General features: G+C 30.2%; 1 protein-coding gene across 11 annotated transcripts in view; it reads right to left on the reverse strand.

Moving 5' to 3' along the window:
* Window positions 1–19,623, reverse strand: part of LOC142325147 (uncharacterized) — a 55,023-nt gene extending 35,400 nt beyond the window's left edge. For 7 of the 11 annotated variants that reach the window (XM_075366543.1, XM_075366544.1, XM_075366539.1 and 4 more), the window contains exons 1-5: window positions 19,331–19,623; window positions 11,607–11,719; window positions 4,666–4,812; window positions 1,245–1,637; window positions 41–205 (exon numbers count right to left, since the gene is read on the reverse strand). In XM_075366543.1, the coding sequence (XP_075222658.1) occupies window positions 41–205; window positions 1,245–1,637; window positions 4,666–4,812; window positions 11,607–11,711 (810 nt within the window). In that variant the 5' untranslated portion in view covers window positions 11,712–11,719; window positions 19,331–19,623. Of the gene's footprint in view, window positions 1–40; window positions 206–1,244; window positions 1,638–4,665; window positions 4,813–11,606; window positions 11,720–13,335; window positions 13,518–19,330 lie in introns of all 11 variants that reach the window. The other 4 variants (XM_075366538.1, XM_075366537.1, XM_075366535.1 and 1 more) reach the window with 3 other exon arrangements.
* Window positions 19,624–19,846: the final 223 nt, after the last annotated feature.

Genomic DNA, 19,846 nt, shown 5'->3' on the forward strand with positions numbered 1-19,846 from the left:
TTACCTAAGTTAACTAACATATAATAAAAATTTAACTCACTATTAATACCTGTGGTATTAATTTTCTATCAGAATCCTTATCCACAGCTACATTACTCTGACTAGGCTCCATTGAAGATGGTGGACGTGGCTGAGGAGGTGGATGCTGTGAATGTGTTGGTGACTTACAACTTCCGGTTGGTAATTCTTGAGGTATCAATCCTTCCTGTAAAGTAACGTTTTACTATCATTGAAACAGAAACATTAGAAAATAATAGCATTCAAAATAAAGCATGTGTTAATTTTCAAAATATAAAATATCTAATATTAATAAAATAAATATACTGATAACAATTATTAGACCTTACTTAAATAAAATTAATGAGACAAAGGTAGTACCACCCTTTCTATTTAGATCATGATCTAGATAGGAATAATTACATATAGATCAATCACAGTGAAGAAAAAATCTTTAATACATTTAGTGGAGAAAACGGAAAACAAGTTTTTTCAATGATTGCTTGTAACCTAAAAATAGTTTATAATCAGGAATAATGTGAAATCACTACTGATGGTGTGAAAAGGGGGAGAAGAGAGAGATGACACTTTTACAGGCTTAAAATATAATATACATGACTTTAAAATTTCTTTTTAATACATTACACACAGCCATATTTCTGAATGAAAAATTTTAAAAACAGGAAAGCCAAACATTTAAACAATAGACAGAATTTCTTATAATAGTTTTACAAAGTCTAAACTTCATAAAAAAACACAACATTATATAAATATAAAACTTTTGAAAATCCATTACAAACATAGTCTGAACAATCTAATCACATTTCACAATCAAATACTTACCAACAAAGGAAAAATAAGAAATTACAAAATCAAATTGGTTTCACATAAACAAAAATAATAAAAAGAAAGTAAAAAGGCGAATAAGATAAGTAAATAAAATTCATATAAAACTGAAGAAGGAAATATGTTGAATACATAATATTTCTAAATGTAAACGCTTCACACCATACATCAAACTCATAACACTAACCTTTAAATATTCTGTTTGTGAACAAACTTATTTGTGACATGGAGAAAACTAATTTGTCAAATCATGTAACAGGTCAATAATTAAAACAAAAATTTAATTAGTATTGCAATTTTAAAAAATAAAAAAAGACCAACTGAAATTCATTATAAACTGAAGGAAGTTTATGGCAACATTGTCAAAGTTGAGGTGGATGAGGTACCCATGTGGAACTGACCTTTCGCTTCCCAAGAACATCAGTCAGGATCCGATGAACGCTGCTCCTTGAAAAGCGATGATTTCCATAACGGGACTCAACAGAAATTTCTTCTGCAGTAATTCTTCGGTCTTCATCTAAAATAGTGGCAATAATATCAGCAGACATGTTCTCTGTAGTAATTTTTGGTCTTTCTGTTCTTGAATCATCTGTAACACTCCGACAGCTTTCTCGAAGGCGTTGTGCCCACCTGGACACTGTACTGCGATCAACGGCACTGTTGCCACAAACTTCCTTCAGTTGACCATGAATTTCAGTCGGAGTTTTCCCACGTAGTATTTCAATTTTTGCATAAGAGTGTTGATCTTGCCGAGTTACTTGACTAGACAATCCAGGTTCCTCCATTTCATAATTCTGTAATATAAAAAGAAGTCATTAGAATAAATAGGAAATCACTAGTTCCATAAAAATAATACATTACAGATGGTACCAAATTATTGTATTTCTGATACTCTTATTCACATGACCGTAATATCTAATTATTGTCACATATCTTAATATTTAATATTAGAGAATAATATTTTAAAAACAAAATTAATTAGAATTTCACAATATTTAATATTTCTTTTGGGATTATCATAACTGATTTAGTGTTATTTTGCCCTTCCTAGCTCTGTCACTCTAATGTTCATACTTGATATGTTTCGGAGTACCTCCATTTTCAAAACTACTCTCCACAATCCTTGAGTGGTAAAGTCATTAAACTCCTTGTGGTAAAGTCATTAAACTCCTTGAGTGGAGTGTTAAAAGTAGTTATGAGAATGAAAGTACTCTGAAACATGTCTACTATAGATGTTATGAAGGGCATGAAATAACACTCAAACCAATAAATTAATCAGATTTTGTGAATAGTAAATACCTTGAAAGCAATGCATCCTATCTTTACTAAATCTACTAAAAGAACAAAAGAAACATTTTTTTTATATAAGAACATCATACGATTTCTGAAGGTGAATATTGCCCACAGTAGAAGTAACTTAAGGAGCTTCATGATTACCAAAGTAAACATGTTTGACATATTTTATTTAATTCTTCATTTATTTATTATTATTTTTCATAACTTACTTAAAAATATTTTCTTAAGCATCTAATGATTCCATTTACATTTATTGTAAAATAATTTTACAAAATTTATTTTATTAAATAAATTTTGTTCTTTTTGCATTAGGTGATTAATTACATAACTTCAAGGCTTGTGCATTAATTATAATGCACAAGCCTTGAAGTCATATTAATGACATGAAAAATAATATATAATGAAAATATATAACATAAAAATAGTATTATGTAATATATAATACCATAAATTTAAATTTAGTAAATAAATAATAAATAATAAAATTATTTATTAAGTAATAATAAATTTATTAGATTATTTTAAAATTTATTTTAATAATTACTGTTAATATTTTGCAATTAAAAATATTAAAATATTTAATTTAATAATATTTAAAATATTAAATGCAATATTGTTTTCTTTATTATAAATGACCTAATTTTTTTCTAATTAATTTTGTAAGGAATATCCTGTAGTATAAATAAATAAAAAATTCAATCTATCACCTCATTACAGTTTTTTAAACTATCATTTACATTCTAGAGTCATTCACACAATTAAAATAATTTTTTTTTTACACTTACTTCATGAAAACCATGACATGATTTGATGTTATAGTGTTACACATACAAACATATACTAGAAGACTGACAAATATTACCCTATTTCTGCATACTAGATAAAAATTATTAAAAGAAGAGATATTTAATCTACAGTGAAATAAGATGAAAAAAATGACAAGAAAAACAGACAAACAAAGAATCTCATAAAAATCATTAGCATGATCCATAAATTAAAAAAAAATTAAGTTAATACTTTACACAAACTGAGATAATATTTATGTTTCTATCAATTTTTCTGTATATTTTTTTTACAATACCACACTTTCTTTCATGGATAATATAACCAAGAAAAATGAAAAACAAATAAAAATCAAGAATATATTATAAGTCATATATGCAGTTCTGTATATAATATACAAATATAAAACATCAGACTCAATACTGTACTAATGCTGGCATTCATGCCAACTAGAGCACTTACAATAAATACCAAGCAAACTGTCTTCCAACAGCATATATTATTCAAGAATATTTTAGAATCAAGTAGTAATACAAAACCTATATCATTATAAGATGGCCTCAATGCTTCAAAGGTAGTGTATAACTTTAGTAGAAGTCAAAATTATGCAAGGTAGCCAAAAGTAAAATCCAAATCCAAAACTTCTTGGTTTTTTATTATTTACTCTGAAAAATCTTAATCTATCTGGGATTATTTCAACTCTCCTTGATATCAATAGCACTCAAATTACACAATGTAAACAAAAATGCTGAATAACAATTTAAACAGCCTATATTAGTTACAGTAGATCTATAATTATTAGACTTTATTTTGTTTCAGTAATTTGTCTTAAATACTTGGATAATTTTAATTAGGAAGATAAGTGAAATCTCTCTACATGCATATAATATAAATAACGTAAACTTTAATAATCAGTCAATTAATAATCTTTACACAATGTGTTAACTGAACAAGGCATCCAAAGCCTTGCTCAATAACATGATTTTCAAGTTAAAAGAAGACTGAACATTCTAATTGGATTTGTACCAGCAACAGATATAATAATAGCTGGTTGGCAATAATGCTAACTGCTTACATAAACAATAGGTTATTAAGAACACTTAATAAAGTGATCCTAATGAAATCTACAATAAAAGCAAATTTATTTTTGTTAAGGCTTGAGATACATTTCATTCTTGAAACTTTTATGAAAGCAATGATGTATAAATATTTTTATGAGAGTAGAATAAATAAAAACAATTCATTTATTTCTCACATAAGAGATCTAAATAAAAAATTAATTTTTTTTAAAAACAATATGGTAATGCAATCAAGCAATACCAGCATGGGATAAAACAGTTTCAAGAGGTCATTACAATAGAAGGTAAATAAAAATGCATTATTTATTGCCAGAACTGAAGTTCAACTCCACACATATATATATATTATATGTACCTACACTATTTAATACAGCTCCTATAAAAGCATGAAAGTTTTCTAAATGGTTAATAAATGATCCCAGTGGGATGTCTTAATTTAACATCATAATTTGTTTTACTAAATCAGATATTCTTCCTGGATGCTGGATGGGAATAAATAAATAACATGCAAGCTTATGATTTTCAAAAACATACATCCCTAACACTACCACTATCAAATATCAAAACAAATATTTACATTTTATTACAATTATTGTACTAAATCAAGATAATCTAAAAGAAAATATGACATTTATAATAATATTCATTGTAAAAAAACACGTACATTGACTTTCTCAGGTTCTGTTTCATGTTTAATAGTAGTCTGATGATTTGCTGATACACCACCATCATCAGTACCATCAAAACATTTAGGATCAACTTTTACATACATAACTTCCCCATCTTCTGAAGTGTGCTCTTTTCTTTTATTCTAAAATAACAACAAAATATTACATTAATTCCAACTATATGACTGATAACACAGAAAGTAAAAAACAGTCAGACTTGGTGTAAGTTGGATTATCAAGAAAATCGTGTAACAGCAAATCAGCTGCTATCACCAGTACTCTGAACATTCCATTTACTTTACAGGAATTACAATGTGCAATGGCTTTTTCCAATTTAAACAATTAATTGCTCACATAACACTGCTCTTGAAAATAATAGTATTCATCCATTTTCCAAAATTCTAGATTAAATTCTTCTTTTATTAGAACTGTACAAAACAATTTAGGAATACTACATTTTACCTCAACTAACTAATGAGAATATTGCAACCCCTATAGGAAAACCCAGAAAAGATAAGTAAGTCATGTGCCTTTATCTCTTAGAAATTCGTACAAAATGATGAAGATTTTTATCACTTCCATTATTACAAAAAACTTTTTGCTATCTTGTTTGACAAGCAAAAAAGAAATAGTGCTTAGCTTATTGATAACATATACAACATCTTAACAGATTTGAGTGTGATCAGTGGTCAGTCGTATGTGGGTTTTAAAGCACGATTCCTACAAAATTAAAATTTCCACATCAGAACTGAGATAAACAGTTACAGATTATTTATATTATCAGTGTACATCAAAAAGAATAGTTATATTGTTTGCTGCAACAATAAATAGAATTTAGAAATATCTAAATAAGCCCCACACAACTTACAGAAATATTCCAAATGCTGCATACAGAGAAAACCAAACGAGGGTGAGTCAATTATTATCTGCAATTTAGTTAGTTATATTTTTTGTTTATGTTGGTAGTGCTGTCAGGTTGCGTAGACGACGCATGCATGGTTTAATTGTTGTTATGTCTATGCAGGTTTGATGCTGCTATGATAGTTCCATTATTGCTGCCCTGCCGTTAACCATGGCTTCTCTGATTTCTGTTTGCACCAAAGAAGAGCAAAGTTCAGTGATCTGTTTTTTGTCGTCAGAAGGTGTATCAGAGGCCGAAATTTAATGAAGACTTTCGGTACATTACGACGGGAACAGGGTGTTGCCGCAACGGAGTGTCTACAAATGGATTGAAAAACTCAAAAATGGTCACACAAATGTTACACACGACGAAGGAGCCAGACAATCATTTACTACCACAAATGAGGAAAACATTGAGCGTGCATGTAAGATGGTTTTCTTAGACAGATGAATAACAACTATTGATGAAGTGGCATATTAGCTGCAAATAAGTCACGGTTCTGACTACGAAAACATCCAGAACAGACTTGAGTTTCATAAAGTCTGTGCACAAGATGGGTTCACACAACTCAGTTTCATAAACAAACATACTTGGACATCTGCCAAAAACAATTGGATCGCTATGGCAATGAACATCATCACTGGTGACAAAACATGGATCCATCATTACGAGTCAGAGAATAAACGGCAGAATATGGAATGGAAACATCCAAATTCAGCCTGAAAAAAAAATTCAAGACCCACCCCCCATCCGCAGGAAAACTGATGCTTACGGTTTTTTTGGGACTCACAAGGCCCAGTACTGGAACATTATGAGGAAAGGGGCAAGGCAATAAACAGTGCGTGTTACAGTGAGATACTTACTGCCAAGCTGAAGCCTGCAATTTGAAGCAAATGCCGAGGTCTGCTGTCAAAAGGTGTTGTGTTGCTGCACGACAATACCCGTCTCCACATACTGCTGCCCACAATGCTGAAACGCCCAGAAACTCAACTTTGAAGTACTGGCTAATCTTCCGTATAGTCCTGATCTTGCCCCTTCTGACTACCACTTTTTGGTCCACTCAAAGAGGCATTAAGGAGCCATCAATTTACCTCAGATGAAACAGTAAAAGAAGCAATGCATTCCTGGCTCACAGCTCAAACGAAAACCTTCTTTTATGAGGGCATCAGGAAGCTTGTGTAACGATGGACCAAGTGCGTTGAAATACAAGGGGACTATGTTGAAAAATGATGTACATGTAAGTTTCCTATTTGTATTGCAATAAAATTTATAACTACATTGTGGATAATAATTTACTTACCCTCGTAAATGCAGTACCACAATGATGATGATTTAAATACATCATTTATTACATATTTGAACCAATCAGAAAATGAATCTACAAAAATCCCAGTTCTGGATGAACTTCCAGGTGATTAAACAATGATTACACAAAAGTGGTTCACATTGAGCCAAGATCCCAATTTAACTGTCCAAGAAGCTGCTGAGAAAATGGACATCAGTATATGATTGTGGCATATGATTTTAAAAGAAAAATTCGTGATGCATTACACTGCTACAAAATTTATGCCTTGTTTATTGATCATTAAAAGAACCGTATTAGCATCAGTCAAGAACTACTTGATTTTGTCAACATCAATGAAAAATTCTGAAAAATGTAATAGCAGGAGAAATGACATGAATTTACGGCTATGATGTTGAAACCAAAATGTCATTATTACAAAGCTTGGGAAAGGATTGTCCCTAACCAATAAAAAAAGTCCACATGAGTCAATCAAATATCAACATGACACTGGTTTTCTTTTCTTTTAACTAGAAAGGCTCTGTCCTTATGAATTCGTTCAATGTGGTCAGAAAACAAAAGCAGTTCTACATAAGATGTCTTATACACAATTATTTCACAAAACATAAGACAAAAGTTCTGCCATTTCTCACCCTTCATTACAAACATGAACCCAGCCAGCAGACTTCCAGTTTTCCAAGACTAAATAAACTTTCAAAAGCATGATTTTCAAACTATAGAGGAGATTAAGAAAAATATGGATGGCTTACATGGCATCCCAGAAAATATTCCGAAAAATAAAAAAATACCTGGGAGTAGTGCATTGTCAGCGGAAAGTACCAATTTGAAGAGGGCAAATGTTAATAAAGTTTTGTAACTAATAAATTTTTGGTTGGAAAACACTAGTCTTTTTTTAACAGTCATAGTTTCTTTATGTGAGATGAGAACTAAGGATAGAGTTTAAAATATGTCCCACTGAAATTCTTGCATTAGTTCAAGCTGTAGTGTAGGTTGAACAATGTCTTGTGAAAGAACAATCCTACCAAAAATAATTAATGTTTTTTTTTCTGGATGGCACATGAAAGTTTCTTCAGTCTATTAACAAATCACTGAGTATCAAATATATTTCCACATAATAAAAAAAAAAAACAAATAAAACTTATATTTCTCCCACAAGACAGTAGTATGATTTTTTCAGATACTTGATGAGACCTACTTTTTTTTAAGGAGAATCATGCTGTAACTACAATAGCTGATTGGACTAGACAAGAGAATTCAAGTCTATCTCCAGGAATGTGATGACAAGAACAACCATTTTAAAAGGACTACAAAAATGAATGTATTAAATATACCTTCTTCTGTGTATCAATTAAACTTTTCAGCTTTTTTTTCCTGGAACTGTTCTTTATACCAATGTTTCTCAACCTGTGCGGCAGGCCCCCATAGGGGAACGCAATATCACTAAATGGGGGAGCATAAGCATATCAAAAAAGAAAATATTACTAAAAAAATGCATTAATTTACTGAAAGGAAAGCAAAACAAAATACATTCTGACAATAAATAATAAAAAACACATTTACACTGATATAATACACTTATAAATAGGATTGTATCAGTACTGCATAATGTATTTAACAATTAACTTAACACTAAATTAAAAACTAGTTTAATAACTATTAGTGACTCCCTTGGGCCTGTCTTGCAGAGTAAAGTTTTTCAAAGGAAGGTTTAATATTAGAAATAGACACTCTGCGCACACGTGGTGAGTTCATTTTCTATATTTAGCTGAGATCTATATTTTGTCTTCAAAGCAGCCACCATAGAAAGTCCAGTTTCGCAAAGGTAGTATGTTAAAAATGGTAATATATAAGAAATGCTCTTGTTTTCATTGCAAAAAACTCATCATCCAGCTCTGCCCAAAATTCAAAGAATGATTTATTGCTAAATAGTATCTTGATTTTGCCACTTGCTATGAAGTCTAAGAAGATTTCTTCTTCATCAGTTGAGAGTCCTTTGGGACTATTTTGAAATGGATACCTAAGTCACTCGTAACTTTTACCAAGTTGTAGTCACCAACAAACTACTTTTTAAAATTATTTTCCGTGGTTACATAAAGAACTTTCACATGTTTTTCTTCAGCCTTGTAAGTTTTAACACATTCATCTACATTTGCAAACCTAGAATTTATTTTGCTTTAAATTTCTGCTCCACAACTCCAATTTTCTACAACAAGCATTAACTTTATCACTTGTATCCAACATATGAGTATTTTTTCCTTGGATTTGAAGATTCAAGGTTTTTTAATTTTTTAATTTCTCAAATATGTTGACAAAGTAGCTCAATTCCATCATAAATAAACTATCTCAAAACTTCTCAGCTTCTGGTTGGTTTTCCTCTTCCAGAAAAATGGCAATTTTATTTCTTAATTCATAAACATGTTGCAAAAATTTTTCCCAAGTGGTAACCATCTTGCCTTGCAATAAAATAGTAATACAACGTACTGCACCCATGTCTTTACAAAGTGCAGAAGATTCTTGATTTTAGAGGTCTCATTTTTACATAATTTACAACGGTTACAACCATCGTTAGCACAATAATATTCAGACCAGGACTCATTTCTTCGGAAGCCAGAACTTCTCTGTGGATCATGCAATGTTTCCAGACAGACGCACTGTGAATATTTTTGTTTCACAAGTGCTTGTATACTTTGGAATCTTCCAAACATTGAACAAACACCATTGATGCATATGCCGACACAATTTTTTCACTCTATGTTTGCCTTGTTTATAAAACCATTTAAGATAGCAAATAATGCAAGTGCTGTTGCTTTGAGTTCAATTGGCTTGCAGAAAAGTAGTTCTTCTACTGCTGACATATCATCACAAAATCAAAAATAGGCAATAAAATGAGCATCTTTATTACTACTTGTTGCCTCATCAAGCTGAATTGAAAACAATTTGTCATACAACTTCCTGAAAAGCTGATGATGCTAAACATCTTCAGCTATATCATCAATTCAGCAGGTAACAGTAACATTTGATAGAGGTATGGACTGCAATTGTTTGGCAAAGTTATCTCCAAACATAGTTTCTACAATCTCAATTGCAGCTGGCATAATAAGTTCTTCACCAATGGTGTGAGGCTTTTTACATCTGGCTATTTTATACAAAACTTTGTAAGAGGCAAGTAAAGCTTTTTCATTCACAAAGTTTTTTTAAAAATTGTGTTTGCTTTTCATATGATTTTAATTTTAATTTGAGAAGAATTCTTGGGATATGTTAATGTACTCACTATGAAGTGTTTCCAAATGTTGTTAAGTTTATTAAAGTTTCATGCTGTCTGCTGCCAAAACTTTTGAGCAAATAACACAAAGAGGCCTTTCTTCTTCATTTACTTCAGTACTGGTAACCCAAAATTTAAGTATTCTTGAGAATATTTTCTTAATTTCATTTTCGGAACCATGCTTGTCTGTGCACTTGATGCTTCACCACCGTGTAATCCTCACTTATGCCCACTTAAAAATTTAGCCATGATTCTATATAAATCTACTGCCATTACTATTTAATACTCTGAACTGCAATCAACACGCAAATTACAACATACATGTTCACAATAGATTTGACAGCGATAGAAAGATCGATTTGACTGATTAGTTGGAATTGAACAAGGTGCAGCATTTATATGTTTGCACAGATGTTTCAGAATGTTCTAAACAAATTGGAACTTCTCGTGAAGCTGTGAGAATGTGTGATATGGTGGACATAAGACAGAGACCAACAGAGAGGCATCAATTCTGGTTTTGTCAATGCAGCAGATTGATGTTGCCAAATAATAAATTTACTTATTCTTGGTAATTTGTAAGGTTTGTAATTAAGGTCATAGTGTAACTTTAGTGTCAAAATATGTTATTATTGTATATATTGTTATTGTACGAGAGGGGGGTGCGATGAAGATTATGATTGAAAATTGGGTTGCAAATACTGAAAGGTTGAGAAATTCTGCTTTATATCATTATAATATTTTTACATCATAAAGTCATAGATTATACAGTTGTATGACAGTAATCTATGAATTTTTCAGTTCATTTTTATATTTGTTTTAACAAATAAAGAATGAAATTGTTTAAATATGAAAATAAACCCATCATATATTCACTGAAAATGTATACTCATACCTAACCCATAACATTTAATCACCTTTAAATTTAAGACAATGAGTTAGTACCTTGTTATAAATCATAAAATCTGGCCTGAAATTCAACACATAACTTAAGTACATTGTTTTTAACAGATCAGGTTTTTTTTTTTTACTTCAGAACATGAACATGAACTTGCACCTGGGGTATTATTTACTGTTATCACAATATTAATATGAAATAATATCTAGCAGCAAAAAGTGGAGTTAACAAACTAATGAACCTTACATTGTTCATTCATGATCCTGTCTCTGACCTTCATTAGGTAACAATCTCCAAACACTTTACTAAGTTATTCTGTATCAGCAAAATGTAAAGGTATACACTAGAGTTGGAAAGCTTCATATAATTTCTGTCATCCAACCAAAATGCATGATTTTGAAATAAGAAAAAAATACAAATACATAACAACCTTAAAACCAATAAACATTCTGTTACAAACACTAATTACTATAAGAAAGTACCGTATAAAAAAAATTCAAACTAATAAACACAAAGTAACAGTAAACAAAATCAAAAGAATAAAATATTACAAATAACTAAACATATGAACATCACCTCATCTATTTCGCTACATTTTTCCGATGGGTCAGGTTTCACTGGATAATTAAAAGTCATACACTCTCTTTGATAACCATATGATTGTCCTGGAGGCAATTCCATATTCCTATCTGAAAAAAGAATAAAAAAAAATGTTTATACACGCCAAAAACAGACCATATTCTTTTGTCATCACCAATGAGTTTTATAAAAGTCTATTTTGCAGTGATTGGTGCCACATATAACCTCATCCTTATTCATTAGATCTTACCTGAAATAACTGGCTTTGTAAGTCAACAGACTGAATAAATCCTTTCAATCTAATTTATTGATGTGGTTTCACTGCACACTTTCTACCAGATTCAATTTTAAAATTTATTTTCTGAATTATCAGACTGACGTGATAATTTTTAACATTATCCAACATCATAATATTTAATTTTTTTAAATGTTGCATTTTCCTTTATCCATATTTCAATAATATAAAATACCCCTTTTAGAGCAACAAAATAAACCTACAGTAAAATAAAACAAAAGACTGGCAATTTTAAAAAAAAAGTTCACCACTCAGAATAGATAACAAATTCAATGAAACATTGATGTACAATCTTAGTACATTATAACTATTTTCAAGTGTTAGCATTATTTTCCCCCTAATGCAGTACCAATTGTTAGAATTAGTAAAAAAAAATTCTAACTTAGTTAGAATTGGTAGCATCACCCACACATAAAAGGTTTTCAGAACCAATCAATGAATTTAGATTAAACTGAAAAAATGTGCTTCTTCAGTGGTTTTACTTTAAAATAATTAAAAAATTACAGTGTATTTATGATAGTATGTCTGATGATAGTGCATATATCTAATTGAATAGTTAACTTTATCAGTTTAAAACTATAAAAAAGAATATTTTAGTGAATAGCTTTATTAGTGAATAATTTGACGAAATTAAATAAAATATTTGATGAATATTACCAGAGTTATAAGAAATTGAAATCAATAAAAATCAGAAGATTGAATTTTAGCAAAACTCCCACTTTAGCAAATGATGTCTCATTAATTTACTGTAATAATGTTAAACTTTTAAAAAATAAAAACCAAAACTTATAACTAAATGTAGAGTACAAAAAGTAAGTTAAATATTATAGTTACATAAATTATTTTACAATGAAAAACAAATTACATTTTCAGGAAAAATTCATTTCATTTGGGAAGTTTCTCAAAACTTTACTTACAAGTTTATTTTAACATCATCATAATAAATAACTACTCTTAACTATATAGTTGTTCATGTATTTTTCATACAATATTTAAAAACAGGGTGATGCCCAATAATAAAAACTATGATGGATGATAATGAACTTGTGTGAAAAATGCCGGCATGGTATGTCCTGGTCTGGCATAGACCAGGACATGATCACAGGCACTACCAATCCCCCATGGCGATCATTATAATGGTTGTTGTAATCAGCATTATATAAGGACAAAAACTCATATTCTTTTTTTTCATATAAAAGTAATTAAACAATCAATTCATAGACACTGCAAATTGAAATAAATATGATATAAAAGAATATTTTATTCCTTTAAAAAAAAAATATTTATTTAATACTTTAATACGTAACACAGACTAATCAGGAAATTATTTATTTATTTATTTATTTATATATATATATATATATATACATGCATCTGATGAATAAAAACAATGTACCAGTGTGTTTGAAAAATAACTAACTATACACCTACATAAATACGATTATATGTTGAGGGATTGTATTCCATGCTCTGCAAGTATGTTTTCTGCAAAAGTTGGTAATCATGTGTTTGCAGTTTGCTTCCATAAGCCAGTCAGGATGGTGTCCTTGGGATGAGAAAATGTGTCTATTCTTTGTTATTCGTTGCATTTGAATAACTGAGCCAGAGTCTTTCTGTAAGCATACAGAATGGTTTTAACTTTAGATTTGTTATTGGAGCATCTGTGAGCTCAGTGTGTACACACGGACAGTGAAAGCCAGTTTACTATTACATTTCTAGGAACCCCAGCTGCTAATCAACATAGTGTAGGGCTACTAATTAAGAGATTTAAGGAGACAAGATCAGTAAAGGAGTATGAGTGAAGTGGTTGACAGAAAAATATTGGTGTTGCAATTGCACACAAAGTAAGAAACTCAGTCTCACCCCATAAAAAATGAAAGTGATTCAAAAATTATTAGCCATAGACATCAAATTCAATACTGTGAATAGTCTCCACAGTTTCTAGAAGATGATTCTGATAATATTTTAGGCTATGTTTTCTATGCTGATGAGGCACAGTTCCACTTATCATGGTATGTTCACACACAGAAGTCATGTTTATAGTACCAACAATCCACATGCCATATATGAATTTCTTCTACAGAACCAGAAGATTGGGGTGTGGATTGCAAAATTCAGGAGACCTGTCTACCCAACATTCTTCAGAGAAACAATAAATTCTGCTCGTTATTGTTAAATCATTCACAATTCACAGAAGGGCTAACTGAAGATGGAGATCAATAACGCTTGGATTCAACAAAAACAGTGCGATCACACTTATAGCCAGGCAATCCATGAAATTAAGCAAGAGGTTTTTTCTCCAAGACTTGTGGCTACCTTTTTCTCTGGACTTAAACCAATCTTATTTTTACTTCTGGAATTATGCAAAAAGTAATGTTTCTCGAAGAAACCTCCTAAGCCTCCAGGAACTTCAAATTCCTATTTTATGTTTTTACAAAGAACATTCCATACATGAACAACATGTGAGTCTTCAAGAAGAATTGCATGCAGATATGTCTCCATGGGGACCATTTCCAACAGTTACTGTAAGGTAAGTTGATATTAGTATTATTGTACTAGCACATGGCAGGTGTATGGTTACTTTTCAAATTCACTGCAATATTCACTTGAACACACAAACCAAATATAAAAAAATTTAATAATAATTAAATAATTTCGGTTGAATGGATTATCTCAGCTTAAGAAAACTAAGACAGAGGAAACTAAATATAAATATAAAAAAATAATAATTCATCCGTCATCATCATTTCAGCCATTGTCAATCCACTGCATGAAGAATGACTTTTCAGCATGTTTCCAACTAATATAGCTTGTGAAAACTTCTGCCAATTCGGTCCAATGTACAATATCATCAATCCAACGAGCCTTTGGTCTTTTTCATGGTACATCTATTGGTAGCCATTCAAGGGCTAATTTAATCCATCTGCCATCAGCACTTCTTGCCATATGGCCTGCCCACTGCCATTTTAATTCTGTAACTTTCATGATGTACTTTTGTCTGTTCTCTGATTCATTTACAGGTCTTTCTATCATCCTGTTTGGCAACATTGTTCCATATTTCATTGTGCTACCCAAAGCATCTGTAATGTCCAAGTTTCGCTTCCAAGATAAGGACTGGCAGGTCGCATTATTGAAAACTTTCTTTTTAAGGCAAAGGGGAGTTTGTTCTTGAAAATGCTGTTAAGTCTCCTGAATGCCTACCATCCAAACTTAACTCATCATTCAACTTCTTTGATTGTATCACCTTCAGTTGAAATTCGTTGACCAAGATGTACAGATATATCACAAAGTTCTCCTGGGACTTTCATAACCTATTCTACTCATGAAAATAATAGAAAAAGTTCATATAAATATATGTTCTAAAATGCTTTGTTTGCAAGTTATGATTAGTGGAAGATTTTGCTCGAATTTTAGCTACCCCAGTGAAATGAGATCATACTGAAATTTTTAGGACGGTAATTAATGGGCAGAATTAGTGATTTCTTATGGTTTTTGACATGAAAAAACAAATAAAATAGGTCCCAGAAACGTATCTTCAGTACTTTTTGAAAAATCTGGGTGAAAATCAATAAACTGAGAAAAAAACCTGGGTTTTTATGGATGACATACAATAACTTTGTAAAATGGGTAATAAACAAATAAAACTTTTAGAGAATTTAATTTTGAACAAAACACTTTAAGATAAGTTGAATAAAACAAAAAAAGTTAGAAAGATTCAAATTTTATTTAGAAACAATATATTACTACATCTGTCAGAAAAGTACTTATTAAAATGTAAACAAAAATGAAACTTTTTTTGATGATGTGAAAAATTTGTAAAAACAAAATTTACTGATAAATTCTTTTGTAAGAACTGGAAATTACACAATTGTAAAATAAAAATAAACAAATAAAAATTACTTAGATAATATTTCTTTAAATGACAAAAGTATAAATTATTTGAAAAATTATTATTTCGCAGTTAGCAATAAAATAAAAACAGCTGATCAGAAATGAGCAATCTATATTTAGTGGTTAAATTATTCTGTAAGATATATTAAGTATATCGGGTACTGTGAACTGTATGGTCGTTTGCAAAGGTTTTCTGTAAATTTTAGTTTAAACATGATCGGTTTGCCTCTGAAGTAATGCCAAACTTTCTTACAATAAAGAAATATGTTAAAATGGTATTGCTACAGCTGCTATAACAGAATATGAAATACATTTTCAAAATCGTAAGATTCCAGATCCCAAAAGAATTAGCACAACTTTTCTCAATTTTCAGGAAACAGGTTCACTACTTACTATTCGTCCAACTATGAACGATCTGTCCAACACGATGCTGTCGATGAAATTATTATCAATGCAATTCAGCACAGTCCAGCTGACAGTACACATCTTTCCAGGCAGATTGAGTTTCGCACTCGATGGTTTGGAAAACACTTAAACAAAACAAGTTTTATCCTCATCATAAACAGCAAGCTCTACATCTACACAAGATCTATCCAGGAGAGGTCCACTTCTCTTGAGTTCTTTAACTGGTGGAATACAAATCAACAACTCTGTATATTTTGTTTACTGATGAGGCAAATTTCACTCGAGATGGTGTCAACAACTTACACAATGAGCGTACATGGGCAGAAGTAAATCCTCATGAAATGGTGCAAATGGTCTAGAGTACTGTTCCTAAATAAAATTTGAAATTTTCTAACTTTTCTTTGTTTTATTCAACTTATCTTACACCATTCTATTCAGAATTAATTCTCTATGTTTTGATAAAAAAAATTATGTGTTTATTACCCATTTAACAAAGTTATTGTACATCAAACATAAAAAAACAGGGGTTTTTATCCCAGATTTCTCAAAAAGTATTGCAAATACAATTCTGGAACCTACTTTATTCATTTTTTCAGGTCAAAAACCAAAAGAAATCACTAATTCTGTCCATTAATTAACATCCTAAAAATTTCAGTACAACCTCATTTCAAAGAGGCTGCTGAAATCTGAGCGAAATATTTTACTAGCTGTAACTCACAAACAAACCATTTTAGGACATGTTTATATAAAATTTTTCCATTATTTTCACAAGAAGAATAGGTTATGAAAGACCCTGTATGTAATGATCTACCTGTTTGAGTTCTTTTCCGGAGTATAAATCTTTCTTTCCTTGATATAACTTGTTCAACATGACCTGTCTTTTTAAGGTTCATCCTTAGACCATAGTGTTCCCAAGCTACCTGCAGATTCTGTACATGTTTTTATGTTGTTGGTTCTTCCTCAAGTCAGGGAGAAGAGCATGGGTGATATAATGTTACCTTTTCAGACCTTTTTCTACTTTGTTTGTTGACACGGTAGCTTTTGCTTCTTTGTATATAGATTGTAGCAAGTATATATACATCATGTTTGCACCCTGCATTGTTACTGAATCAAATGCCTTTTCATAGCCAATAAAAACCATACATTAGGGGCATGATATTCTCATATATGAGTTGCTGAACAACCTGGATGTGATCAACTGTGCTAAAACCGCACATAACATAACATTTATAAGTGTCCTTAGAATAGAGACTTAATGCTGGTGATGTATTTTGCAATTAAAATAGATTATTACACATACTGGTACCATAGAGCAATGATTAGTTTTAGTACAATATTATCAGTAAAAGAAGTGACTTGTATTAAACAAACTAGCCAGAAGAAAACAAGATATAAATTTACAAATAAACCCACATTTAATTATTGAATAAAACTCCTTAAATTAGATGTAAATAAAAAAATGTATAGTTAACTGTTACAATCATTGCAGTGGCTAAAAATGACAAAAATAGTAACTGCTACCAGAAAATACACTGAAACCTCTAAAACTTTAAGAATATTGTAAATAAAATGTAATAATTGGTAAATTGTATGGTACTACTTTGGACACTACAGGATAAATACTGCATCAGTAAAAAATCAATTGGATCATATATTCTGGTAGCTCTCAAAGCTCAAAGTCCTTTATTGACTGATTTTTTTAATCTTATCTCAAAAATTCTGTCATAATGTTCAACTACATTAAAATGTGCTTCCTTTTTGTCTATCTAACAAATATCAAGTTTGTTGTTGACAATGTCTATAGATTCACAATTGTTCAACATGTTCACTGAATAAGTTGTTATTAAGGGGTTTTAAGTGTTCATTGTAATCTTTGAAATTAGGTTCCATTTCACCAATGTAGACCATTGTGCAATTAGAATAATTAAGTTTACAGGTTCGACGAACATTATTTTGTTTGCTGTTTATGTTGTACGAAATGATTAGTTTGTTGTTCTGAAGGATACGTCTTTTTATAAATTTGTGATTTATTTTCTCTGAGTTTTTGGTAAAGTAATTTAATGTAATGCATTATTATTGTATTATTCCATTTAAAAATTTGTTGTTACATCCATTGGTGTATGCTATACATTTCACAGTGTTGTATTCTTCTATGTGATGCAGATGATATGGGTTTGTTGTTGAATGTAGATAGATAATATCTCTAGAAGCTGATGGTTTTTGAGAAGTTGGGTGATTTGAAATGTAAATGTCTTTTGCAGGTTTTCTGCACTTCTTTAAGTGTGTTTATATTAACTGTTTTTTTTTTTGTTGTAAAGGCAAGGTCAAGAAAACTTATTTATTACGTCCAGAAGTATTTATTATTCAGCAATAATGATTAATTTGTGGTGTATTTTGTGTATTCATTAATAGTTTTTCACACGATTGTCCATTATCTTGATACAATAAGATATAATGCAGCCTTCAGATTACAAACAAAGCAATCATTACAAGCAGAAAACAATTACCAAGCACAATGACAATAACTATTTATAAGTATGACAATAGAACGCAACTGCACTTGCAAATACAAAGTAGTAACAAACTTTCAACTATAATAAAACACAATCCCTATTTTAGACAAACTATAATGAATTAAGGCCAGCTAATCCCCCTTCCAAAAAAAAAGAAATAACTAAGCCATAAACAACACACTTTAAATCAAATAATATATATGCTTTAAAAACTAAAGCAAAACAAGGGCATTTTAGTTTGACTGCCATTTTACCATACTAGATATTATACAAATTTCTACAAACAATTACATCCCTAAAACATAAGAAAATATCATTATACTAATTAGTAAATAAGCAAACTAACTAATCATAAATAATAAGCTAAAAATATGATAAGCAATTAAGAATTTATATTTAGAATTTAAAATCTGAAAGACTTGATAATAAAGAAAAATAATACAAATGTATAAAATAAATAAATATTTTTCTTTGAGGAAGGGTTTCGATGTATAATTACGATTTTGCTGCTGTAAGAAGACCAACATAAAATACAATTTCTAATTGAACACGGACAACATACATACTAAAGATTATATATAAATATCAATTCATTTCAAATATAAAAACAGAAGTACCTGCATATAAAGTTATCAGACAAAAATTCCTAAACAATAGTTACGACGTTCAGAAATCAAAAACATAACCTTTTTATAAAATACTATTATAAAGAAATTATTGCATCCATTAAACAGGCATCAGCATCCAATTCTACAATATTTTCCATCATACTGTACTAAGCATCTAATTGCACTTATTTACTTTATTTTATCAAAAGGCAACAACTTTATTAGCTTATCACGATTCAAAACACTTCACAGACTAAATAGTATCGAACTGACGACACCCAACACGTACCCACAAACATTTCATTGGCATCACACTGCCACTTGTATTTCATTATGTCATTTCATTTAATTCTCTTCCATTCTGCTCATAAAATAATTTCAAAATGAAGATATTACATTCTTCAGACATACAGACAAAGAATGAATATGAATAATTATTAGCAGCTTTTATACTTTTATTCAGTGTATATTTATTTTATAATAATTGTACGTGACTATAAATTCGGAGACTGTTTCTCATAATCG

This window comes from Lycorma delicatula, chromosome 5 (genome assembly GCF_047948215.1).
Source record: "Lycorma delicatula isolate Av1 chromosome 5, ASM4794821v1, whole genome shotgun sequence".
NCBI lineage: Eukaryota > Metazoa > Arthropoda > Insecta > Hemiptera > Fulgoridae > Lycorma > Lycorma delicatula.